Source organism: Rhinolophus hipposideros (assembly GCF_964194185.1).
Source record: "Rhinolophus hipposideros genome assembly, chromosome: 15".
In the NCBI taxonomy this organism is placed as follows: domain Eukaryota; kingdom Metazoa; phylum Chordata; class Mammalia; order Chiroptera; family Rhinolophidae; genus Rhinolophus; species Rhinolophus hipposideros.
In genome coordinates this window covers 39,467,707-39,495,686 of record NC_138061.1, presented here as the reverse complement: position 1 = coordinate 39,495,686, position 27,980 = coordinate 39,467,707, and the positions used below count along the sequence as shown (strand labels likewise).

The window sequence follows — 27,980 nt, the reverse complement described above, 5'->3', positions numbered from 1 at the left end:
TAAAGAGACAATGTTAAATTCACAACACACCTGGTGATAAAAGGAATAGGTATATATTTCAAATGTTTCAATATAGAGAAGAAAGCAAAATCGTTTCTTAACTTATACTAAACAATGTTAATTATGGGTATTAGTACCATGTAAAGAAAAATACAAATATAGCAGATTTAGACAAAATGGGAACAATAATAATTAATTGACCAAAGAGTTTATAAAAACTAATCAGACTTTGGTAAACTAAAGAGGAAATAAGACTGTATGTGCTATATGTGCCTATAGACATTCTACATTGTAAGAATACACAGCTAAACCTTGAACAGCATGATTCTAAAATGCATGGGTCCACTTATATGTAGATTTTTTTTTTCAATAAATGTATAGTCATCCCTCCATATCCCTGAGTTTTGCATCCTAGGATTCAACCAATAATGGCTCCAGAACAGTATTTTTGATCCATGGTTGGGAACTGGGGATGCAGAGGGCCAACTGTACGCATTGTTCTGTGCCATTTTATATAAGGGACTTGCACACCTGGGGCCTTTCTTATCTTCAGGCATGGGGAGAGGGAGCCAAGAACCAATCCCCTTTGGATACCAAGGAAGAACTGTTGGTAAGTTTTTGGGAAGTCAAAGTTATATACAGATTTTTGACCACACAGGGGGTCACTGCCCCTAACACCCACATTATTTGAGGATCAACTGTGCAAAAAAACTAATAAGACAGTAGAGGGAATTGGGTAGATGGGATGGGTGGGAACAAAACTTTTCAATGTAGAAGCTTTTCATGTTTTTCTTTTTACAAACATGTGAATAGACTGCCTATTTGAAAAAAATAAGATAAATGGAAAAAGACAATAAAATAAGGATAGCACATTTGTAACCATCCTATGGTAAAGGAGAGTTATGCTTAACACAACGTATGTATTTATACTCACTGTGATTTGTAATAAGTGAAATCATGATGCTGCCAAGTATTTGATACCACAGTTAGTATTTGGAACAAGGGAGTCATAGTTTAAGTTAGAAATACAAAGGCAAATGAAGGAGAATTCACAGCAGGAAAATATCTGACAGCAACAATCAGAGAATAAATATTGTCCTGCTGGTTACTGAAAAGCAGAGAGAATGTTAAAGTTTCAGAGCAATATAAATGGTTTAGAGGACCCAGAAAAAAACCTAACCAACTGACAAGGAGACGGACTATAGAGAAGATAATAAGGGTTAAAATGACCAGATATTATTCCTTAATAAAATTGTTACCCACAAAAACATCACTAAAATCCAAAACAGAATACCACTCAGCCATAAAAAAAGATGAAATACTGGTATTTGTGATAACATGGATGACCTTGATGGCATTGTGCTAAGTGAGATAAATCAGATGGAAAAAGACAAGCACCATGTCATTTCACTGACATTTCACCATGTCATTTGTTTTTGTATAAAAACAAAAACAAAACAAAAACAAAAACATACTCATAGAGGCAGACAACAGGTCGATATTACCAGACGGAAAGCAGCGTACAGGGGGGCAAAATGGGAAAAGGGGGTCAATTATATGGTGACAGATGGAAAGTAGACTTTTGGTTGTAAGCACGATGTAATGTATACAGATGTTGAATTATAATGTTACACACCTGAAACTTATATAATGTTATAAACCCGTGTGATCTCAATAAAAACATTTAAGAAAAATGAAAAGGTATAAAGAGAACTTAAAACACACACACACACACAAAAAAAAAAACACAACAAAAAACTCATGGATGAGATGAAACTCACTTGAATCAAAGAGCACTAACTGCTGACCAAATCCAGTTTTGTTCCACTAACTTAAAACAAATCCAGCCTCTTATACAATGTCTTTCAAAGGATCAAGGACTTTTAAATATGAAATACATACTGTAAGTGGGAGTTTTTTGTGCCATGCAGTAGTTCTACTGTCTGCCTCTTGGCACAGGAAACTTTGGAGGGACCCATCATCTGCTTCAAGTCACCAGCATTCCCAGAGTGGGAAGGACTTCGAGGCATGCCTACTTCAACAAAAGCATCATTACCACCTGCGGAGAAGACAACAAAGTGAAACTCCAAACAATACCTTATCATCAACAATCACCTGCGATGGAAACAAACCGGAATCCAACTCTAGGGAGACACAGCTTTCACCTGCAGAGACAACACCTTAAATTCAGGCTGCCTCCAAAACTCAAGATGAAATTTGAAGAGAAGCCCTCATATTTTTTAAAGATTGTTAGGTGTGAAAGTGTTCTAAAAAGCAGTTATCTACTTAGAAAAAAAAATTATACATACACACACACACATATGTATGTATTTAGTAAGCTGATACTTTCCTGCTACACAATTACATTCACTTTAAGAAGTCCCACTGTAATGGGAAAGTGATTCTGAGGAAAAACCTTTTTGATTTTTCACCATGTTCTTTGGAAATGCATCCAAGATGTTGCCTTTCTGCATTCGTGAGGCAGGATCAGCCATAGCAAAAGCAATCTGAAATCACTTCACAGAATTTCTACAATCCCCTTTATCCAAGTAACAGACCAGGCTCAAGTTCAGAAGGAAAGATAGATACCTTCTGCAGGGTTTGATTTAGGTGAGGCCTGCTCCGATCCACTTGTTTGTCTGGAGGGATCACTGTGATTTGCACTCAGCACTTTTTCTCCAAGTGATGAAGTGGATATTGCACCATATTTTATATTCGGAGACTGAAATAATAATAGAAAATAACATACAGATATGGTCACAATTCTAAATTTCATTTCAGGTGAAAGTTTAAAAGTGCTGCGAGTGGCTTATCTCTTACGAACAGCAGAGATCACCTTATTATAACTGAAGGGCATTACCTGTGCGTGTCCATTTAAAGAAGCAGAGATTTTTTTGCCTTCTGTCTGCATGCTGTTGATATGGACATCAACAGGAGTCAAGCCAGGAGGGGGAGATGGAGCTGTGTGCCCATAGGTGGGCACTCCAGACAACAAAATATTGGTTAGCGTGGCCTGGGCCGTAGGTGGGATCATAAGGTGTGGTATGGCAGAAAAACCTAGAACAACATTTCATGAAGACAGATATTAGACAGGGGAAAAAAACTCAGAATCAACAAGCATTATTTTATTATTTTCAGTAACAACAACACACATCATTTTTGTTGGTGCAAATTCACAAGAGAATTTGATTTTGATACTTCTCTGCAAACAGGTTTAATGAACATTTCTTACAAAACGATGTTAAAATGGGACAATATACTCTAGAGCAGGGGTATCCAAACTGCGGCCCGCAATCCATTTTTAATTGTCCCACAGCAAATTCCAAAAATATATTTAGTTTACTTAAATAAACCAGGTGAGGCAATACGTACTTCACCTCGAGTGAGGGGTCCGGCTGTTTGTGTATTTTACCGCAGATGGCCCTTGGTAAAAAAAACGTTGAAAAATGTTTGGACATTCGTGCTCTAGAGAATACTTGTGCAAGCTCCTCACTGCACGGATGAGGAAGCTAGCTCGATTTAGCGTGTGCAGATGACTGCCAAGTAAGTCTGTCCTTCTAGAACCTCCATTTCCCAGTTACCAGGTGAGTGACCTTCATGTGCCTTTGCCAAGATCATGCTCTTTTTCCTGATCTGAGATTTCACTTTTATGAAAAACTTTCTTGTGCATCATTTTAACTTACACGTTAGGGGATTTCTGTCTGGCTGCAGTACGCTTGGAACTGTAACGTTTTCCCTAAGGACATGGAACCACTAGAAAGTTTTATTTAAAAACGGATAGTACCTCAGAAGACATGCCTTTGTACTAAAATGACACTGACCTGTTGCACTTGAAGTATTAGCAAGTGAAGGTGCCCATAATGTGGGGCTGGGGGCGCCAGAACTTGGACTTTGCAAAGGACTGACTGAACTATTAAGAGCATTCAAGAGTGAGTTCGGGGTTGTCGACGTGTTCAGAGATAAAGTGGTGGGGCCTAAAAGACCTGTAATAGAGGAATGCAAAGTCAGTATGCATAAATTCAAGATTTTACAATAACAGATGGCACCAATATCACCAATCGGAATACACAGTGGTAGAATCTGATATTTTCTAAATATAAAATGAGTGACAGGTTACCTCCTGTCAAATATTCCTATGAAATATTGCATGCTACGACTCCAACACAGGACCCAGTTTATCCACAGACAGGTGCTGATGGGAAAATGGAAGACAGGTGTGTACTCAAACCAGGAAGCAGTCAGGGTCACTGACTAACGCCAGCTGCTTTGCATTCATTTCAGTAGCCAAAATGAACAAAATTTTGCTCAAGTGGAAACCCATTTTTATTTCTCTGCAATAACTCAGTTGCCATATGCTTTCAAACAAACTCTCTTCAAACCACTTACAATTAGCAGCGAACGAGGGAATGTGTTCCTGCAACACAATGGCTCCATTTGGCCCATTTGCAGATGGGCCGAGCTCCCTGGCCCAGTTTTCATACTATGTCAAAACACATACATGACTTCTTCGTGCTCCATCTCAATGTGTATGAAAGCTATTCTCAGGGGAAAAATCATTTTTATTTTTTTTTGGTTCTTCCCTTGTTTTTAAGGACTTAATGCTTGATTTAAATGATGAGATTTCCCTTTGGGCATTTAAAATATGCCCTGAAGTAAAATGTGGATTTATATACAAATTTCCAGGAATACTTAAAGCATGAAGTAGTATAGGATAGGCATAGCCGTGAAAATGTTTTAAAACTCGAGTAACTGAATCTCTGCTCACTTCTTTTCTCTCTAGTACAGCAAGGAACTCAGTTCCTCCTAAGTTATGTGACACATTTCCAGATAAACTGCTGTGTTACTAGGGCTGTTCAGATCTTCAGTGGAAAGCACCACTGGGAGATTGTGGGCCAGGAGAAAGAGAGAAAAATCTGCCTTTACTTCAGTGACATCTAGGCAAGGCTTAGAGTATTAATTGTATTATTTAAACATGTTATATATATATATATTTTTAAAGCAGGAATAGCTATTAGGAAAAAACTGAAGACTGCTGTTATTTTTTGTCTCCAATCAACACTGAATGGGGCAGAATGATTTGCTCGGGTTATTGCATTAACTTTTTATATAAAGGCTACTGAAAAAAATGTGCAAGAAAGTAGTGAACCTAGCATAGTTTAAATAGCAACTGACTTCAGCCTGTAAGATGGGAATCCATAAATGAGGCAATAAATATCACCATGACTATTACGGGGCTCACTTGACTTTCTTAAAGGACCAAAGCATTGAAATGTTGTTGTTTCACCTTTCTATTCTCTGCCTTAAGACACAAAAACAGGTCTGTTTGCTCCCCTAGCTCGGTGGCCGGCCACACTCTAGATTTCCTTTGTGTCTTAGCGGGAGGCAGGCTTAGCCCCTGGGAGTGGGGGTTCTGCATGCTTTCACCTCCCCCTCTCCCCACTTCTTATACAGATTTGCAATTACTTTTCGAAACACAAACTGGATAATCTTTATCTCTAGGGACGGATGGCAATATTGCAAATGCAAGAGAGAACAAACACATAAATTATACTCAGCCGCTGACTTCACTCTCAATGGCATTCTTAATTTAGCAGAACAAACACAGCCACTGAAAATAAAAGTCAGACCTTGATTTTTTTATGCTAAAAGAATAAGAATCTGGGAAACAGGAATCCATAGAGTCTAACAAACAAACAAAAAACCCCAAAATGGATTTATCAGAGTTTTGTTGCTTTTCATCTGATTTTAGGGCCTGAAGTGGGAAAATCACAGCCTTTAAAATGTAGCCCCAAACCAGAGAAAGAAAGGGAACTGGATAATCAATCCCCCAATGACTGAGAAATGCTATAATAATAAATGTTATACCTAGTCCAGTGAGTCCGAGGCCTGCTGAGGCTAAGATATCCAGGCTGGGACATGCCAGGCCGGCAGGGCACGATGCTGGGGACGGATTGGTTGCTATGGTAACCCCACTGCTTTCAAGTCCGAGGAGACATTTCCTTGCTTCATACATATTTAAGGCATTGCGCTCAACACTTTTCACAATCACAGACTATGAAAACACATAATGGGAAAGAAAAAAGTGACATGCAAGTAGTCTACAATGAATTGGGGCGGTGGGTGAGACATGAATGTGGTAATAAAAATTCTACTTAGGGACTATATTAATGCTGTTTTAAAATCAACTGCAAATTATAACCACTTACTATGCTTCCTCCTTTTGGACAAAACCATAAAATGTTAGTTACCATTTATTGGGTGTGTCCTGTGTTCCAAGAACTGTGATGGAAGCTGCACATATATTCCAATTTCCACCAAAACCTTATAGGTTAGAAAGTTATTCATATTTAGTGAAGATTAAGGGATGGACCCAAGGTCACAGTGCAGCTGTGGAGGGACAGCGAGAGGACTGGAACAACAGACCGTCTCTAGAGCCCATTGTCATTTACATTGTCTTGTCTTTACTTTAAAGCTTTTCCCCCTTGATCTCTTTTTCACAAAACAAATCAAACTTGTCTCCAGACAGTACATAGACTACAAAATAATAGTCACTTACGTTTGACATTTATGGTCTACTAGTTAACTAATAGACCTTGACATACCTCTATTCCTCATTGATGACATATCTATGGCAAAGCTTATCATAAAATAAATTTCTAAACAATAAATCTTTTTTTTTCCCTCAATGGACTCATCTAGAAAATTGGAAATGTGAACCCAAGGGGGAAAGCCTCCAATGAACAATAAAGAAAATTTGTGGCTGAGAATCCAGTTAAAGCAGCAGTAAGCATGGCGGCCAGCGAGGCAGAATTAAATGGCCTGCGATGCTACAAGGCTTCCGAATTCTCACTTACAATCTATTGTCCCCCGACTTATGCTCGTTTGCTACTGAACTCCAGGAATCCTTCTTGTGTCTGTCCATGTTATATGCACAAGTCCTCAGAAGTCTATTCTGTCTTTATCTTTTTGTCCTGGTATCTACAGCGACTCCAGTCAACTCAAATTAGTCAAGCATGAAGCTTCACAACACGTGAAATGAATGTCCTCTTCTCTAACTTTAAGCTCATTATACCAAGTTCACTTAGAATCAATACTCCTTTTCCTTTCAAGTTTTCTTTGGAAGAAGGCATGATTGTTTTTGTTTTTTTAAAGCTGTACACCGAATACATTACTTACATATATACAAAAATGTATGAAATATATTATACATATACCATTATGCATACATATAAGATTTGTGGTTTAGAAATTTAAAAAATAGAAGGCATAGCTGTTTGGTATTTCACCTACTATAATAAAAATATGCAACTTGCTTTTATTACTAAACCTCATTCTTTTCCTTCGACTTCTGGTACAAAGGTTTCTTCAGAGTGTATAACTAGAAGCAGAATTGCTGGGGGTAGGGTATTTTCAGTGTGATCAGATATTCCCAAATTGCTCTTCAAAGTGGTTGTGCCCGTTTATGCAATATTAATGTAGGAACATTCCTCTTTCCTCAAATTCTCACTGGCACTTAATATCATCAGTTATCCCATTAAACTGCTACAATATATGTAAATACTGAAATTTTGCAACACCTTAGGGAAGAGGATCTAAGCAGGCTGAACTGGGTATAATTTATTACTAAAAGTATTCATTAATAAAGAGAATGGACACTTATTCGTTAAATTTCCAGGGCTAGCACAGTGGCTGCCAAATAATACATAAACTAAATATTTTTTGAATTGTACTGGATATGTACATATACATATATAACACGTTTGTCTTATCAACTCTGGTAGCTTAATAATTAGATGCAAATTGATTAAAAATGTTTTCCCTTTCCTTCGTGTATATATATATATATACATATATATATATATAATTTTTTCTATATATATAGAAAAATAATGGTCACTAAAAATGAACTCCAAACTCAGCACACATATAAAGAAAATGATGATCAATAATGAATGTTGTTACAAATTTATACTTGTATAAAATAGCTAAATATAATATATAATGACATGCCATACAGGATATTTACTTCCTTGAGTATGCAAATACATACTTATATGCAAATAAAACAGAATGTGATATAATACATGGTTCTCCGGGTCCAAACTCTGAACCAACCTTGCTCGGCTGTTTTGGCTTTGGTTTAATACTAATGAAGACATCAAGCTGTTCCATCAACTGAGCAATAAATTGTGGATCAACTTCAATTTCTTCCTTCATATCAAACATCAACACAAGAGGAAGACAACCCTAGGAAATGTCACAATAAAAATTGTAGGAGGTAAATAGTCACTCATTTAAGCACCCAATAATTTAACATGCCTACAAATAATGCAGCATTTTACAGATCTAAACAGTAAACCAAAGTATTAAAGCTAAAGTATATATCTACACATAGCTCAGAGGGCTGGTGGCAGAAACCATTTTTTGGGTGACAAAATTATGTGTCTTAAGTTTCTATTTTTGGCCCTGAATTTTTTACTCATTCTGCATCTGGGAAAATTCCTCTATCCTCTGACTTCAGTTTTGTTAGTGATGACAGAAACAAGATTTGCAACCATATCCAGGGTACTCATCTTATGCCCTCCTCAAAGACTGAATGGTGGCTTTTATTGTCTCCTGAATGAAATCTAAACCTGTACGAGCACTTAAAGATCTTCACATTTTCACCTGGCTTTGCTTGTGCAATCACAGGTCTCTATGTCTGTCCCTTCTTCCAGACTAGACCAGCCTCTTGACTATCTTTTAAACAGATTCTTTGTATCAGCATCTTAACTCATCAAAAGACTTCTTCACCAACCCAAGTGCTACTTCTCTTCTGATGCAGCTCAAACCTTACCTCCTTTCTTTCGCAGAGGTTAGCACTACAGAGTTTAGTATTTATTTTCTTTTTCTGATGCTTTCCTCCTGACCCCTAATCTACTGAGTATAGGAGCCACATCACATACATTTTCTGATGCACAGGATACTCAGTGTTAGCCTATTGACAGATGGGTTTTGTACATAAGTATCAGGAGAAGTTATCATGAAACATATTAGAGTTAAAATGAAATTACTATGTTCCATTTTTCTTGTGGATAAAAGTCATTTCTGTAAGAACATGGCTATAGAAAGGTGATGGTATTTAAAATATAGGTTAAAGCCTTTTAATTTATCCCTCTGTCCCTCACTTCTTTTAATATTGTACAATAATATCTCTCATGCCCACCTATATTTTTGGCAGGTATGGGCAAAATATGTCTATGACTTCATAACTGTGAAGAATGCTTGAAAAAGTTGACTGAACTCAAAATAATATCTAAAGAACTTGAAGAGCAGAAAAAATATGAATAAGCATAATAATGTTTGGATATGAATATGCCATCTGATTAGTAGTATATCAAAAATAGCCTGATAAAGTGAACTTGAATTAAAAAAATAATTCACAAAATAGATTTCCTGAAGTTATATATGATACACCTTATTAATTATAACAAGTTCTCTTCTGTCAGAGGAATGGAGTCAACAATACAAAGTTGGATTTTGTAAATGTTTCTCAAAAACGAATTCTGCAAGTTAATAATAGTGATGGCCATACCTGGAGCTTACCGATTCAAATGTCACTAAAGGTCATATTCTGAACAGGAGAATACAATGGTGTTTCTAATAAAAATATTTGTGAGTCCACATTATGTCAATCCATTTTGTAACTATGTATCAACCTACACACTGGGGTTTTAAATGAATATAGGAAGAAGTATTTCAAATTATAAACTGGAAGTAGTACTGAATTATATTAATTCTGCTATTTTTCTTCAGTGCATGACACTCGAATTCATGACTTAGACAGCATTTTTTAAATTTTGTCAGAGATTTATGAAACGTTCAAATGTTTTATGCTACCAAAATTTATGTCTTGGAGGGTAATATTTAAAAGGTATTTTTAGTTTTCTGTTTAAACAGACTTTCTTCATTAAATGAAAACTGCGAACTAATATATGTCTTATGAAAATAATCACCTTCCACAAAATACAGTCAATTATTTCATTTGAACCACTTTGTTTCGTCTAAGTTTAAAATAATAATAATAATAATAATAAAATAATAATAATCCTGCAAGGAAATTATTCACCTATGTAATGAAATTGGGCCTGTGAGGCACTAGCTACCTTATTCCTTTATTTTCTTATTTGACCAGGCTTCCAAAGTGATTTCATAAATACGTTAGTATGGTATGTGCAGCAATATGCACTGTGCCCAAAGAGATAAAAAAATATATTATAACGCTAATTTCACTAAACTTACCATGAGATATTGCCTTGCAAGACAGACAGACTCAATGGTGCCCTGGAGGTAGACGGTGGATTTCTTTTGTGGGTTACTGGGATCAGGAAAGTGGATCTGAGCACCCGTTCTCTGCATGATATGTTTGATGTTGCTTCCATTTCGACCCATCATAAAGAGATGATGTTGAGCTGCGATATCTAGTTGTGTGCTCACGGGAATTGCAGATGCCAAGCTCCCGGCAAGATGTTCCAACAGCATGGCAGTTCCTTCCTAGGAGAAAAGGGTGGGAGAGAAATAATCCTATAAAATAACTGTCCACACACAGGGAAAGAGTCCAGTGCACTTCTAACAACTATGGAAAAACACACCACATTCTATAAGCCAGAATGTAATACAAGGGAAAATTCTGGCAAACAAATTAGTGGAAATTCCTTTAAAAAGAAAACATGAATGATTTGTACATGGACGAGGTTCGAAATTATCTCAATCTCTTACCTTCACAGCACTAGTGTTATTCTGAGACCCTCGTACTATCACAGTAGCACCATACATTCGGGAACGCTGTTTAAATGACACTGAAATGTTGTATGTTTGTGATATGTGCTGGATGGAGGGGGAATTAGGATCGGGAACTGGCTGAAGAATTCCAGCAATCGGTAACTCAAACATCAGCACCAAAGGAAGCAGCTCCTAAAGTGAAATTATGAGAACCCAAGGCAGACAGTTACATCATGATACACTTAGAAATATGTATAATTCATTCATTCTTTACTAACGATGGAATTTTAAAACATAAATTGCTTTGATTATAAACAGAAGCTTCGTTTCTTAAATGACAGGATCCTTTTATGAAACCTCAAAGTTTGTAACTTTAACTACCTGTGGCATTTTCCTCAGGCGTTTCTTTTTCTTTTAGTTTCAAGTGTACAAAACAATGTAATAATTAGACATTTACTCCCCTCACAAAGTGATAGCCCCCCTTCCCCAATCTACTACCCCTCTGACATCGTACATAGCTGTTACAGTCCATTGACTTTATTCCCTATGCTGTTCTCCACATCCCGTGACCATATATATATATATATATATATATATATATATACATATATATATATATACATATATATATATATAATTATAGTTGACATTCAATACTATTCAGCCTCAGGTGTACAGTGCAGTGATCAGGCATCTACACCATCCATGAAGTGGTCTCTAATATGACAAGTGCCCGGCTGACACCCTACAACATCTTTACAACAACTGTCTCTCATATCCCCGTGGCAATATTGTAGCTACTAATTTGTACTTTCTAATCCCTTCACCTTCTGCCCCATGCTCTTTTGGATCATTTCAAAATCACCCGAGAAACTCAGTCAGGTAAAATCCAGAAAGTCTTTAAAGACATTTTTAATGTCTTAAACCGACTTTTGTCACTATTTCCTCCATAATGGACGTGACTGTAATGAACGCCCTGTAATGAAAATGTTGCCGACAATGATTTATGGTACTAAAGTAATAAATAGTTACCCGAATTCTAACTCGGGCAGATTCTACTCCTGCCGGTTGTCCTGCTATAGATACCTGCAAAAATAAGGAAATACAGAGTTAAATTCCTTTTCATTGAACACACATCTGCTTTTCCAGTTATCTACCCCTTGCCTACTCAAAGTGCCCTCCAGGAAGAGATAGCATGGGCACTATCTGTAAGCTTGTTAAAAATGAAGGATCTCGGGCAGCAACCTAGACGTGCTTAATCAAAAATTGCATTTTAATGAGCTCCTCAGGTAATCTGTGTCAATTGATCTACATTATCCCCTGGAAGTCCTGAAACTTCACAGCCCCAGTGAGTCATCCTGCCTCCTTTATAATTTCATTTGTTCACTGCATTTTTCTCCCTTTTGTTTAAACTCCTTGCAGACTAGATGCATGTCGATACACAATGATACTGCTGGATGAACTCCATGGGAGCTGGTTGGTAAAAAATTGTTCCTCTAACACCCACCTCCAGCCCTCTGCTGGCATCCCCTGGACTTTCAGGCTCCATCAGCTAAAGAATTAATCTCGGCATGAGGGTCAGGATGTGGGGCTCCAGGACAGTGGTCTCGAGCATGTGCCTACGCCATCCTAGTTATATTGTGAACACTGCCCTTGCTTTCTACCATGACCTGTGATCCAGTTCTTTGTGAGTGTGTCCCACTATCACATTAGTCCCCATAGAGAAAAGACTATTTTATTTATCTTTGTGGCCGACAGTTTCTAGTATTGTGATTAGCTGAGAGAGAAAAAACTTCCAAATAACACAAATAATATCTGTTCTTCGAGTACTGGAAACGCTGTCATGTGGATAGGTGAGGTGATTTGTTGCCAACCATAAGAACTAGGAAAAATGTGTATGAACTAAAGAGAGACATAATTCAGTCAATGTGAGGAACACGGCACGCATGGATTGCCCCTCAGAAGGTGCCGTGGTACCGCCTCAGGACCACTGGTGGGATGCTGCAGACAGAACCCCACCGGTGTCGCTTGGCCGAGGCAAGTGTTCAGGTCCTCTCCTAGTTCATAGATTCGCTGAGCCTTGCCTTAGGGACTTCATTGTACATGGCCATCACTTCCTCTCTTCTCTTCTACCAACCACTGAGAAATCAAGAGTTTCAGGCCCACCTACAACTCTTCTTTTCAAAAAACCAGAGCACTTTCGATCTTCTTGTGGCAGGGGGGCGGGTCGTACAATCTATATACTACATGCCGTCTCCATGATTACTTGTGTTGCACTCATCTCCCCAAAACAGATGTGCATACAACAAAACTAATTCTGTAATTTGTCCCATAAAAGTTCATGTGAAAAGACTCAGCACCTGGTTGCTTTTTTCTGCTTGGTTATTCCTGTTGGAATCTGGAAAGTGGATGTGGCATCCTGTTTCTTCCATAACTTTTTTAATATTGTTGCCACCTTTGCCGATTACATGAGAATGTTCTGTATGGGAAACGTCCATCTTCAAGGTGACCCGATTGCTCTAGGTGGAAATAATGTGTTATTTCTTGAGGCATGAAAAAGGAAGGACCCACTCCCTACAACACTTTCCTGATAGGGAATAATATTAACAAAAAATGAGCCAGTGGGAGACTGTACAGATTTTTCAATAAGATCTTAATCTACAGATGTTCCATTTCAATCTATTTCTCTTTGGATATAAAAACAAAAAAAGAAATATTTTAAGACAAATTTGTCAGAAGAAATAGATACACTCCTTACTAAGATAATTTTTTGGAAACCAGCCTTTAAATAAAATCAGCTACAATTACCAATAAATTACTCATTTTTTTCTTTAATAGACATTATTCATGAAACATTTAATTCAAATAACTAAAAACAGATGAAAACACACTACAAAACTGACTATATACATGCTAGTGGAACTGCAGAACTAAGATGATAGAAAACTAGAAATAAAAATAAATCTCAAAACTGAATAAAGAAGTATTTACAAGTGTTTTCACAATTGCTATATTATGGTATGTCAAACTTTACGAAGTAGATCTACTATTCTTGCTGATAGGAAGAAGAATGAGGACCTGAGATCACAAAGCATAGATTTCTAACAGTAAAGTGGCTTAAGTAAACCAATACAAAGTATGAGATTAGTTGTAGCAAAGCAAAATGTAAAATTCCAAGACATAATGGATAATTATGGTCATACAAGGATAACTGTATTTAATTTGGGGAAGTTTAGTGTTATAAACTTATAACCACGAAATCTTTCTCATTTACGAGATTGATACTGAAATTCTTCAGTCCTTAGAAAGCAAAATTAAAAAGTCAAAAGACAACAAGGTGTTAAAAATATCAGTAGTTTTACATCTTCTGAATTCTTAAATTTTAAACATATCCATTAAATACTTAGATTTTTAAACTCAGTTCTTTTAGTTTAACATTTCAAAAACAGGAAAAAGACATTCTTTTCTGGAAAAAAATTCTGAAATATTTGATAATTCTTAAATATAAGAAGTATTAGGCAAATAATTCTTAAAAATAAAACAACAAAAAAGAACGAGAAAAGATTTTTAAAAAATGGAGGAAGAGGTCAGAAACCATTTCCATGAAATACCAGGTGACAAAACATAGTGGTTAAGAACCAGACAGCCTGAATTTAAATCCCCCCTCCCCATTTGTCAGATACTGGATCCTGGGGAAAATCCCTAACATCTCTGTGTTGAGTAAGGTATGAGGATTAAACAAATTAATATTTGTGAAATGCTAAGAAAGTGCCTGGCACATAGTAAGTGATTTAAAGTATTTATTAAAGTAGATTCTCACAGATGAGTACACATTTTTAGATATTTAAATTTCCATATTAACTCTCTATACATACTTGCAGAGAAAGAAAATGTACAAGAGAAAGTCAGATTTCACGCCACACACATACAGAGCCACACAGAAGACAATTTTGGTTTTCTATTGGCATCATAAAAACAACTATGCTAATTATTACAATCTTTATTACTTACTTGCCCTATACTAATCAGACTCAATGTCTATTTCTGAAGATGGCATGTAAATACATACATATGTAAATTATACAATATTATTCGATTACCCAGCATGAGAGAACCCATTTAGATTTTAAATAGAACTTTACAGCCATTGAAGAATCACAGGTGCTTATTTTAAAACCCACCATTACTTTCTTCTGTTTTTTCTTCTCCAAATGGTTCTTTCATAACAGCATGAAGTAGCCCCTGCAGAGACAAAGTTCTGACATCTGAGTGTCCTTAACATTCACTTACTTTTGTGTCTAAGACAGACATGATCATTTCCTTGGCTTCCTTAACATCTTCTTTCTTTCCAGAAACCTTAATATGGGGATCTATAAGAAATCAAACACAAAGGGTGCACGTGAAACCCCCAAACTCTGTTTTAAAAATTTATGTTACGATATAAGAGATTCCATAATAAATTCAATATTTGATTCATTCTGTGTTATTATTGTAATAAAGACAGGAATATGAAAAATACCTAAACTGCATTCATCCACGGCATAGTTCCTCTGAAAACTGGTTAAATCATTTCATTTTAAATTTAATTTCAAAATAAGTATATCATATAATTATTTTTATTGATTTTTGAATATGTAAACTTTTCATTTTTAAAATATGCTTACAAATGTATAGTTTTATATTTTCGCCAATCGATTGCAAAAAAGAAAACATCTTTGTATCACTGTACTAACAGTAGATCTGATTTTAAACCTTAGTTAGTTAAGACCTTCACCACCTCTCACCCAAACTATTGTAATCACTTCTTCAAATCCTGTCTCTCTCTTGTGAGTGGCCCTCCACAATCTGACTCTTACATTACGACAACAAGATCTTTTTTTAAATTAATTTTTCAATTACAGTTGACATACAATATTATATTAGTTTTAGGTGTACAACATAGTAATTAGACATTTATATACCTTATGAAGTCAATAAGTCTTGTACCCATAGCGCACAATTTTTTAAACAGGTGAGGAGTCTATATATTCAATTTATTATTTGATCTCTTGCTATATTATAGGCGCTATTCTAATGCTTTAAGTGCATTAACTCAATCTACTCCACAGTTTTCTTTGTGAGGTTGTTTACAGAGGAAACTAAGGTACAGAGCAGTTTGGTAATTTGCCCCAGAAAACCACTCAGCGGCTTGTTCACTATAATCCAATGTCTTCCAACTCTGGATCCATACTTTCAACTATGTGATTAACTTAATTTATAAGATATTCTTATAGGTCAAGTTTAATAGAAAAAAAACCCTTAATCTTCATTCAGGAATATTTAGTATTTATGTAAAATTAGTATTAAGTGACTAATATATGTTATGTCTATTGTTTATTACTGCCACAGAATTTTATGTAGAAAATCATTCATTCATTCAGCAAATAGTTTCTGAACCTCTACTATGTACCAGGGCCCTGTTCTAAGGGCTGGGGGATTTGTCAGGGAAGAAAAAAGACTCCTGTCCACATGGAGTTTACAGTCTTGTGCAGGGAAACAAACGTGAATCAAATAAATAACCTAGTATATTAGAACATAACTGTTATGAAAGAAAAGAGGACAGAAGGATCAGGAGTACCAGCTATGGGAAGGGGGTAAGGGCTTTAGGGCTTATTGAGAAAGGCTTAAAGGAGGCGAGGCAGTTGGAATCTTCCAGTGGAGGCAAAGTCAAAGCCAAAGCTCCAGGGTGGGGATGTGCTTCTGCAGTTCTTTCTTTAATCAGGTTTTCACATCTCCCCAGCAAGCTACATGTTCTGTTACCGCATAGGTCAGCCTGACCAAGAGTAAGACCATTCTGGGGTAAGCCAAAAGTTGTATGCCACTTACTTTAGTGGTAAAGCTGCATAACAGAGATAATTTATGATTGATCGTCATCACCATCATCACAATGATTACTAATGACAATCTTACTGACTGCCTTCTTCGTTGAGTCCTTCATACACTGTACTTCACCCCAGGTCGGCCACAGAGTCAGCAAATGTTTGCTGAGCACCTCTCACTATTAACAAGCAGTTCTGCTGAATCCTAAACCATCAATTATCTAGGGTAAGAAGCTAGTTACCTGGTGAGGATTTTATCAAGTTACATATGTTTCCCTCATATTGGGTTTCACCCATCCCCATCTCACAGTCCATTTAAAAAAATCAATGTTCTGATGAGCATATTTGTCAGGTGCAACTGAACAATTGAAAAAGAGAGAGAGAGAGAGAGAGAGAGAGAACGAGAGAGAGAGAGAGAGAGAGAGAGAGAGAGAGAGAGAGAGGTGAGGGGGTGGAGAGAGGAAGGGAAGGGGGCAGGGAGGGAGCGAGAGAAGAAGAGGAATAAGAAGAAAAGGAGAGAGAGAGAGAGAGAGAGAGAGAGAGAGAGAGAGAGAGAGAGAGATGAAAGAAGAATGGGGCGGAGGAAACCATTCTCTAAAGCCACCCTCTCTTGGGACAAGGATGGAGCAATAGCTTCAAAGTTCAGGAATGCACCTGACCTCCTGAGGCAACATCCCAGCAGCTGTGCTTACAGTGAGTCAGTGCCTCCACCTCCAGCCCCCCTCCTTCTCCCTCTCCCCAGACTGTCTCCAGGTGACTGCTCTTGGCCTTGGGCACTCTTCCTTATTTTGTTCTTTAATCCCCCCTCAGACATTAGCCCTGTCAAAGGGACATCTGAGGATCAAAGACTTGAAGAGTGGTTGAGACTTTCTAAAATGTCTAAGTGACAGGTATTATAAGGCAAGGGGCCTACAAGCAGGGCAAAATGAATGTCCAACAAGCTGTGAGAGCCTCCACTGTAAGGCGTTCGGGTGTCTTGTTCACACTGCTTGCTCCTTCATGCCTCCTAACAGGAGGCCTTTTCTCTGTAAGTCTTTAGCCAGCTTTAACATACTTATGTAAACCAACAAACCATTTTCTTCAATAATTCTTATTAAATCCATTATAACTGCTCTAGGCAACATTTACATAAAGAGCTGTCCTACATTCAAAATTCTGGTCTCAACTCTCTTCCGCTGTAGTTTGAATTACTGTAGGCTGACTGTGGTGTTCATCTCTACTGAACGTGCACACATCTGTACATGATTAGAACCTGGATCTAACCTGTACAGGATCAAAACATGCCTGCATCAGACTTCAACTAGCTAACTATAGGTTCCTGGGTCTCTAGGGCCCAGTAATCAGCATTTTGTTGGTTTCCCAAGTAATTTTTGCATCACATATAGGACAGAGCTTATTAAACCACATAGTACACATATAACTGTAGTCTCTTATGTATGGATCAAGTATATACAACATAAAATGCTTCTACAGGAAAAATAGTGCATTTTCTCACAAAATAAATTAACAGTAAGTATTGAGTGGTATGATAATCTGAAAACCTATTACTTTACAGGCTGGATAATCACATTAAAATTCCTAGGCATCTGTAGAGGGACAGGAAACCTCAGACCCAATTTAAGATAGAATTTGCTTTCCTACCATCTCAGCATAAATAGAACAATAAAGAAAACAGAAAGGAAAAGCCTCAATAGAAAACACATTCTATTTCAAAGTGAAATAGCACCATCTAGTGATCCAAAATTTAAATTAAAAGTATAAATGGACACAAATAGAGACACACCCACAACATACAGTCACCAACATGTAACAGCAAACTGTCTCTAGGACTCAAATCCGCACTTGTTTGGGAAATGGTTTTTGAAATAATCAAGTTTCACAAGTACAGAGAAAAACAAACATGACAAAACTCTGGTTTAGATAGCTAAGTTGGCTAGAAGGATTGTATTTTCAGCCCCTCTTTTGCCCTTGTTTAAAGGATATGAGCTCCAATAAGGTTGCTCCGTGTTACATAAACTACTGTAGACTGTTCAGACTGTGATTTACATGCAATAGTGCCCCCTTATCTGTGGTTTCAGTTACCTGCTGTTTCAGATACTCATGGTCAACCAGGTTTTCAAAAGCATTAAAAGGAAAATTCCAAAATTAAAAAAATAAATAAATAAAAAAATAAAGGATATGAGCTCCAGATTGAACTTCATGTGCTCATTCCAAATTCTGAAATACAGTTCTCTGCTTTCTGAATGCTACAGTTTACAGTTCAAGCTTGTCCATGTGGTACCACAAGAGACTCAGGTTACATCCAGACCAATTCTGAAAATACTTGATGGAGAAAAGAAACACCCAAGTATTAACCATATGAATAAACATAAAAACAAGGAAAATGTCAGCTATGGAGACTGTTGGAAGGTGGTAGAGAAAGAGAGAATAAGTGTATGTAGTTTCTCCCCCCAAACTAACTGCTTTGAAAGACGATTCCAATTTGGGCATAAAAGTTCTGAGAGACATTTGCTCTAAAAATAATACTTACTGATTATAATCAACCCTCACACTCCCTGAATACAGTGATTGTCTTAGTTTTGTAACTTTCACAGGGCAAAACAAGTAGCAGATACTCAATAAACTCTTGTTGAATGGATTGACAGCTCCCCTATTTGGGGAAAAGGCTAAAGAGATGGAAATCTGTGAGAAGAGTCTAAACCTCATATCCAAGGTGACCCCATGTACTGCACTTCCCAAAACAGTTTTAACTTCAAATATTCTGATCTTAGTACTGTTGTAAAAATACAGAGAATTGTCAGATATTCAATCAGATTTTTAGATTCCTGTCCCACCAATCTGCTCCAACTCTCTGGTGTCATCCTATGGAAGAGAAGACAACCGGATGATGATCCAACCTTCAATAAGTAATATGAAGCTGTATGGACATGGGTATGAAACTGGTACTTTATATGTGTATATTGAGCACACAGATCTTTCTGACTTGCATATATTCATAAGGACTTGATAAGGCAACAACTGTTTTCATAAGAACACATGCTAAAAACCTTATTTTCAGTAAAAATAAATGCTTAAAAGAGTTGGGATGATTACATGACCTTAAGTGAAATTTAGTTATATCTTTACAAGATGATCTCTTGGTACCCTGGTTTCCGCTCTCTAGTTTTCCATCCTTGGAAACATCTCCATTCCTGGAAACATTAGTGGATGTTTTATTGCTTTTTCCTTCTCTCCTCAAGCTTAAACCTCCTTCCCATCTCATTCTGTCCCACGGCAAAATCTATAGAAAATACTCATGTCAGCCATTTCATTGTATTTATTATGCTACAGAAAGCCATGTGCTATTGACACATGAGGAATTTAAGCCATCAGTGTTTCACCAGTGATCTGTTTGTAGCTACTTTCCTGAATCCATGACTGATTGCTGTGAAAGGAAAGATCCAACCCCCAAAATTCAAAGTAATGCTTTCGTTCTCAGCATGTTCTGTTGGAGAAAGAAAACAACAGAAAATTCCTTGTTTGACTTAACCCCACTCTTCCCACCCACAATGCCCCCGAATAAAAGATATCCTATTAGAGTTGCATTTTTGTTTATGGAGATAAGTTCTACATCACGAACTAAAATCAGGAAGGCTTTGGTACATTTTACGTATGCAAACAAAACTGTCAAACTGGCCTTAAATCCATAAGAAGAGACCGGGCACAGAACTCACTTTCTCCTGCCTGGGAGCTCTTTTCACTTTTATTTCAAGTTCCTTCTAATGAGTCGTAGACTTTAAAACTGTCTAACCAAGAAGGACATGGATGGGGCCTGGGCAGGGTCCATCAACATTCCTGGGAATGGTCAGTGTTAACAGGCAGAGAAGCATCTCGAACCTCCTCTGAAATTCCCTGCATCCACAGTTGACAAGTAGTTCCACGGCAGAAATGGCCACATTTTTTATATAAGGAAGACTGTGGCTCTAGGGTAAGGATTCTGTCAAACAGCCAATATGCATCAGTCTCAGAAAAAGCCCCAGACATGTCCAGGTCACTGGTTGACTTGGATCACACAGGGATAGGCTAGGAAAAGCCCGCCATAGACTGTTAAATTTTAACGACTTTGACTCTGCAACAGGCTACAGATTCCCTTCATGTGGTGGGGAAAATATGTAGATCCCACAGTCATGATAATAAGTTCTGATTCCCAATTCAGCCATAAAGAAGCTTTGTTACCGTGGAAAAGTCTCTGAATCTCTGGAGTACAGTTTCCTCAAAAAAGAAGAAAAAAAACTAAGGGAGTTTGGTCCCATCATTGTTATACTTATAAATTTAAATTTCTTTAATGTAAAGAAGTACTATAAGGTTCTTAAATAAAACTAACGCCAAAAGCAACTTTATTTTCAATGTTTTGATATCTCACAATAAATAGCTCATCAAAGGTATCACAAACTAAAATGTTGCCAAGAACTTAAGATGCAGGCAGTAAACACAAATGGGTCTGAAATAGCAACCTGCTTCTGAGCTGAGGAAAATTAGCCTCTGAAACCTGGTGATGGAGCCACAACTGGCTTCAGAGATGGCAGCTTGGCCTTTCCTTTTGTTTCATATGTTCTACAAATGTGTAATTCTGTATCAGAGGAGATGAAATCCAGTGCTCACCCCACTGTCATTTCCTGAGTAATGTGCTTGCAGGCCCAAAACAAATGCAGTGACGACCCCAAAGGGAGATGGCATTCTACATCAAACCCTATTTGAGCCATGTCACACTTCAAAACTGATACCATCCAACACGTCTGCTTTTTTTTTTTTTTATCACTTTTCCTTTAGGCTGGCAAGTCACTTTGCTGATTAGCAAAAGTTAATTCAACTCATAGTCAACTGGCCATGGCCTGTGTTTTCCTGTGAAACAAAAGAGTTTCCCTCTGACCTCTTGAGAAACAGACTGTCCTTTATAAACAAAAATGTTACATGGGTCAAATAACATACCATAAAGACATATGTGCTCCAATGTTCATTGCAGCTTTATTTACGGTGGCCAAGACATGGAAACAACCAAAGTGTCCTTCGATAGATGAATGGATAAAGAAGTTGTGGCATATATACGCAATGGAATACTATTTAGCCATAAGAAAAGATGAAATAGTACCATTTGCGACAACATGGATGGATCTTGAGATTATTATGCTGAGCGAAATAAGTCAAGAAAAGTCAAGAACAATATGATTTCACTGACATGGGGTATATAAAACTGAAAACAACAAAAGAACACGACAAACAAATGAAGAAACAAAAACTCATAGACACAGATAATAGTTTAGTGATTACCAGAGGGCAAGGGTGGGGGGGAGTGGTAGATGAGGGTAAAAGGGATCCAATATATGGTGATGGAAAGAGAACTGACTCTGGGTGGAACACACAATGGGATTTATAGATGATGCAATACAGAATTGTACACCTGAAATCTATGTAACTTTACTAACAATTGTCACCCCAATAGACTTTAATGTAAAAAAAAAATTACATACCAATATCACATTTTTAAGTGAAGGCATATACTTTATCAAGAAATAGAGAAACCTGAACTGACTCATTAAACATGACTAAAAATGACTTTAAAAGAACAAAACAGAATGACAGGAGACCGATGCACTTTCAGCTTATTTTATAGCCAGTAATATAGAATCCAGATTCTTTCAAGGAATGCTGTTTGACAAGAAGAATTCCAATAAATGGAGTTAGAATAAAAGGGCAAGAAATATATTTGGAGAGGCAGTGGAAGACCCCAAGCTCTAAGTATTGAAGGCAAAATGTTGGTGAGCAGCCCTAACACATCAGATATTACTATTGGGATCAAGAAAAAAACAAGTCCACCTGTTTTAGGCATTCCTTAAACTATGTTGCTTTAGGAGAAGGCATAAAATCATCCTTATTTACCTTTAAAACAGAAAATATTAATCTTCTTACTAGTTAACTAGAAGAGCAGGGAAACGGACAATGAGAAGTGCCAAAACAAATACCGGGAGTGCCAAAAAAATGTATACAAGTGGACACTTTGGTCAGCGTTGCTCAAGCAGTAGTTCGCCGTAATCAGAGGTGTCTGAAAGCTGATGGTAACCACTCTGAGCACCTCTTGCAATTGCAAAAGTCAAACATGACTTGTATTCATCTTTTGTTATTTGTATATATTGAGTAGTACAATTTTAATAGTTTTTTTCCTCCTTTCTTAAAATGTGTATACATTGTTTTGGCACCCTCTGTATATTTTAAATTCAAAACAATATTTCCATTGGTAATCACAATAGTTCACATACCATGATGCCCTGAGATAACTTCTAATCAAAATTCCATTTGGCAGAATGAAACCTAACACTCAACAGAGTTAAGAGTACTCTTGACATAAGAGTGGCATGAGTGACATGGGCAAATCCAAAGACAGAAAGTATGGCAAGTTCGTCAAGATGTTTTCCAGGTCAACGATTTGACAATGACTGGAGACAGGGTGCGCTCATCACTATGGTAATGAACAGGTCGGGGATGTTCTTGCTAAATGAAATAACCGGGTGCGCTCACACACAAGGATGGAGCCCATGGACCCTTTATCAATTAGGTAGAAAAGAGCTCTCAGCTTGAGAAACTTCAAAGGTAAGCTAGCAGATCCACAAGAGCTTTTGCTGATAGAATACCATCCTTTCCAACTTAATCATCAATAAGAGTTCAAAACACAATGATAATAAGCTATTATAATTATTCTCTCCTGATGTCTCAACTGTAGGAGGAAATAAGGCAGAAGAGAAGGAAGAAGTAAATCTGGCACAGGCCTCTTCTTTGTTCTGATTTTTTAGGTGCCTTATCAAAGCTGTTTATTTAATCAGAAACAGAGTTATAGGGACTCAGCAAAAGCCTAGAAATAAGCTCAGAGAAGAACAACGAAATGCAAACAAAGTACTAAGCAAATTCAAGGCGTAGCAGATGAAATAATCAAGAACAGATGTATTTAAGGAGTGTGCGAATTGGAAAAGGGTAAACTACCTTATCTTATAAACCACCTTATCTTATGCAGTGTAAACTACACTCCGGGCATAATCGCAGAGTTGCTGCTCAGGTAGAAGGGGGGCAGAAAAAAATCCAAAGCACAAGAGAAATATAGCTTTGGAACATGGAGGGTGGATAAAGAAAGTTAAAAACACAAAGCCTAATGCTGTTTCTTGAAGCCTTTTGGCATCAGAGTCTATATTCCAGAGATAAGGAAGAGGATTCTGGGAAGTGGGGAGGAAAGAAAATTAACTGCCAGGAGGAAATCTGGAGTCATCTGAATGGTTTGTTTATAACAATTCTACACAAAGCATGGGCAGTGCTAGGTTAATGCGAGGGAGAACGTTCACATATGTATGAGCTACAGATAAACAACTCTTGTGACATTGGGAACAAAGCCCAAGCCACAAGGCATGACAAAAGTAATAATGCAAGGACCCAGGATGAGGAAGGAGCAGTTAAAAGAGCTAAACTGAATACAGGCCCTCTGGAATGGAACTGGAGTTGCAAACCTATACACAATGGTCCGTTTGACAAAGGAGGGAGCATGAGGTGGGGATGGAGGCATGTGCCAGCATAAAGCATCCTCAGGAAACTGCACTGAGATAGCAGCATGTTATGCAAGAATTTCTAGGAGCCAGAAGTGACTAATCTTCCTTCTCTCTCCAAGGAAGACTGATGTTCACAGTGTAGATGGCAACTCCCAGTGGTATTGCCTCGGGTCTAAAACCGGAGCATGGACTCTGTGGCCAGGGCAGATTGTTCCTTTTTACAACAGCTTGGACTATTTGTGAGACATCGTAACACACCACTGCTGGTTGCCATTACAGAAAAGCAACCATGGTTTAAGAGTTCACACACATTAGACAAGGAAAGTCCTGTAAATGAAGACTTGACCACATCGTACCACATATATGATCTCTTTGTTTTATTTCCGGCCTACTAAGAAATTAAAAACCAGAAATTCTGTCTTTTGAAGATATTTGAGGCACAATTAAGGGTGTATGTAAGAAACAACAAAACTTTTAGGAATTCAGTTCTAAAAATAACTTAGCACCTAGAGACTGGCATTAAAACTCTCCACCTTATAGTAAGATCTCGTGAGAAAGTTTTACAGATTGTACTGAAGAGCAATTAACTACGGATTCATATAACTCTGGGTGTTAAAGATTTGTTTAAGTTTGTTTATGATCTCAAGAAAGTAATTTTCACAACAATTAAAAGTACCTAATACTAGGTAAATGAACCTTAAAGAAAATTATTTGGAAAATGCCGATTCTTACTCCCAATTTTTATGGACTAGCTAAAAAGCTGTTAGTAGTTTTTTATGCAGCCACACATAATACTGGAAACTAATATCCTTGCCTCCAACTGGATATTATTTGTTTCGCTCATACTTTTTTGGTAACAGGAGTAAGTAGGAACCAAAGGTCTTAATCTCTTACTTCTAAGAGTTTTATATCTTTTGGGAGGAAAATATAAAGTATCAAATAACTTCAAAATGTCCTTTATTTTTCTCAATAAAAATATTTAAAGTTACCTTAAAGCCTAACAACTTCTAAATCAGGATTCACCAAATATTTATCTAAAGGTAATACCCCTGCTTAATTATCTTAAATAATAAAAAATTTGAGAGTTCGGTATTTTAAAACTTGGTTTTCTTCTGAGAGCAAGAAGGCAGGAGCTTCTCACCAAAAATCACAGAAAATGACCATCACCTGATAAGGGTGACCAATTAGTCCTATCCTTTCTAACAAGAAAGTTGATATTCTTAAAGTTGTTTCTATACAAAGTCCTATAAACCAAGAAGAAAAAAAACACTAATTGTCCCATGAGAAAAATGGGAAAAACACATGGATAAATAATTCAATAGAAAAATGATCAATAAATACAAAGGGTGCCAAAAAAATGTGTACACATTTTAAGAACAGAAAAAAAACTGTATTAAAATTGTAATAATATATACGATAACAAAAGATGAATACAAGTCATGTGTATACATTTTTTGGCACCCCAAGTATATAAACATGAATAAAGTTCAACCTTACTAATCATTTTTTATTTATAAAATGGGGAAAGATTTTTTTTTTTAATTACATATACGGCTCACAAGGATATAACTAGACAAACTAACATACTCTTGATGGAAATAAAAGTTGGTGTAACATGTCTGGAGAGCATTTTGGAAATATTAATGAAGAATCACAATATCATAATTTCATTTTAAGGATACACACATATTTAGCCAAATAAAAAGGAAAACAACCAATTACCAGCGATTATTTCTACGTTACAGGATCACAGATAATTTTTATTTTATTTTATTTTATTTTATGCTTCAAGCTCTTCTATAGTTCCTACCATGAAACGTATACATTCATAATGTGGAAAAAAACACTTGCCCCCTAAAAGAAGATTATCTGTAACAGTCTGAGATCAATTTGCATGAATTACATCCTTGTACTTGAAAACAAAATGTATTTCAGTCCGAATGCCTTGTTTCCAGAGCACAATGTTTCAAGAATCCCCTTACAAATTAAGACCTTTAAAAATGTTAACGATAATGACAACAGCGCTTTCTCAATTAGCAAAGTTCCTTCTTTCTCATCTACAATTCCATGACAGGCTTTTTGCCATGCAGTTTCTGAACTTCGGCTCTTTCTATTTGTTGTGCCATCGCTCTTTAATATTTTATCAACATACTTTGGCTCTGAACACAGACTTTGCAGTGAAACTGGAGCAAAAATACATAATGATGGGGTTAGCTGCAGTTGAAAGACACAGTTGGAACAGAGTCCAAATAGTTGGTGAAGGCCATATGTTTATGGCCACCACTAACTACTCATGAAACTCTTTCAAACATTCATGGCCCCATTTCTCTTTTTCTTCATCGTTTCCAAAATAAATGGAAACAAGAGCAAGCCTAGTAGTGGAGGTACAGGGCTCTTTCTTAAAAGAATGTTCTAATGTCCCCCCAAGTAAGGACATTAAGAAAAGCATTATTGATGTATCATTCTCAGAGTGTGATTAAACCACCCATTGATGTCGGTAAATAATAACCTCAAAGGACAGTGCCCTCATGACAAGAACTTCACCAGGATGGCAACAGCGACTTATTTATCTCCTGAGCAGAGAAGTCCCAGTAAGAACTCGATATGTTCCACGGGCCCCTGCTCCAGAGATAGTCTCTTGTCTTTCATTCGGCCCTGCTTTGTGCCCAGGAAGCTGGAGCATCTCTGCTGGTAGCTGCAGGGCTCCATGACCCAATTCCAACCAGTACCTTCTTGCCACAGTCTGCTTTTCATGGGGCTGTCCTTGTCCTTCCACCTTTGGGTGATAATGGTTTCCAACTATGGCCAGTTTTTATGCCTCATGGTCTAGTAATAACTATTTGCTCATCCCTTCACCCTGTCTACTGTTAGTAGTTCCTTCGTTAGAGTTTATTTAAATCTTTTGAAGTTAATTCTGTTTTCTGTCAGGCCAAGACTGATACAACACCTCTTCCACCAATTCCTTGTCTTACCTTAATGAAAAAGTGTGCAAGGGTGGTGGTGAAGTGGAGAACCCTATATTCAATATTTGTGCTGTCTCTTTTCTCCACAAAAAGAAGCTTTTAGGGGGCAGACTCCATGCCTTTACAGGTTAAGAATAATATTGCTTAGGTCTTTGCAGACACTTGGTTGAAAAGATTGATTTCTTCTTATTGTTCAGCACAAGTCAATTTCACAACCACAGTAGAGAACCATAATGCAGTTTAACCATAATGCAGTCTCTTTATTTTCTCTCCTCTCTCACCCTTCTTCCTTCCTCCTTTACTTCCTCCCCCTTCAACCCCCTCTTTCTCTTTGCCTCCCCACCCGGCCCCCACAGGCTATGAAAATGCATTTTCATCATATAATCATGTTTATTCTGGTACGTTACTGGAAGTATCTTGGCACCTTCAGATGTTCCCTGATAAATGTGTTGTAATGTTTATAGGACCTTTGAGAAATATGTGTGGATTCAGCAGCATTTTTAAATTTCTTTAATATTTTCTTGGCTTACATACAACTTTTACCTCTAAAGGCATTTGTATGTTACATCCAAAAAAAAAAAATCCCACAGTTTTAAATGCTATAGACGCGTATCTGTTTTGTGCCAACTTCAAATCTACAAAAGTGGGTTTTCTATAAACCAGGGTTTCTTACTGGGGCGGGAGGAGGTCTATGGATTCTGATGTGAGGCCTGTGAACCTGCCTATCATCACATTCAAAGACGGTGTACATATGCAATGGTACAATTTTCTGAATGGTTCTATAGATTCTCAAAAGGGCTAGAAAGTTTCAGAAGTCTTTGTCTAAGTAGAAT

General features: G+C 37.1%; 1 protein-coding gene across 4 annotated transcripts in view; it reads right to left on the bottom strand.

Moving 5' to 3' along the window:
* The window catches only part of BICC1 (BicC family RNA binding protein 1), a 247,473-nt gene that overhangs the window by 22,896 nt on the left and 196,597 nt on the right, over window positions 1-27,980 (bottom strand). For all 4 annotated transcript variants that reach the window (XM_081073590.1, XM_081073592.1, XM_081073593.1 and 1 more), the window contains exons 4-14: window positions 15,052-15,131; window positions 13,122-13,280; window positions 11,794-11,847; window positions 10,759-10,953; window positions 10,282-10,533; window positions 8,116-8,247; window positions 5,866-6,052; window positions 3,822-3,983; window positions 2,861-3,057; window positions 2,590-2,722; window positions 1,903-2,059 (exon numbers count right to left, since the gene is read on the bottom strand). In XM_081073590.1, coding sequence (XP_080929716.1) covers window positions 1,903-2,059; window positions 2,590-2,722; window positions 2,861-3,057; window positions 3,822-3,983; window positions 5,866-6,052; window positions 8,116-8,247; window positions 10,282-10,533; window positions 10,759-10,953; window positions 11,794-11,847; window positions 13,122-13,280; window positions 15,052-15,131 — 1,708 coding nt within the window. The remainder of the gene's footprint in view (window positions 1-1,902; window positions 2,060-2,589; window positions 2,723-2,860; window positions 3,058-3,821; window positions 3,984-5,865; window positions 6,053-8,115; window positions 8,248-10,281; window positions 10,534-10,758; window positions 10,954-11,793; window positions 11,848-13,121; window positions 13,281-15,051; window positions 15,132-27,980) is intronic.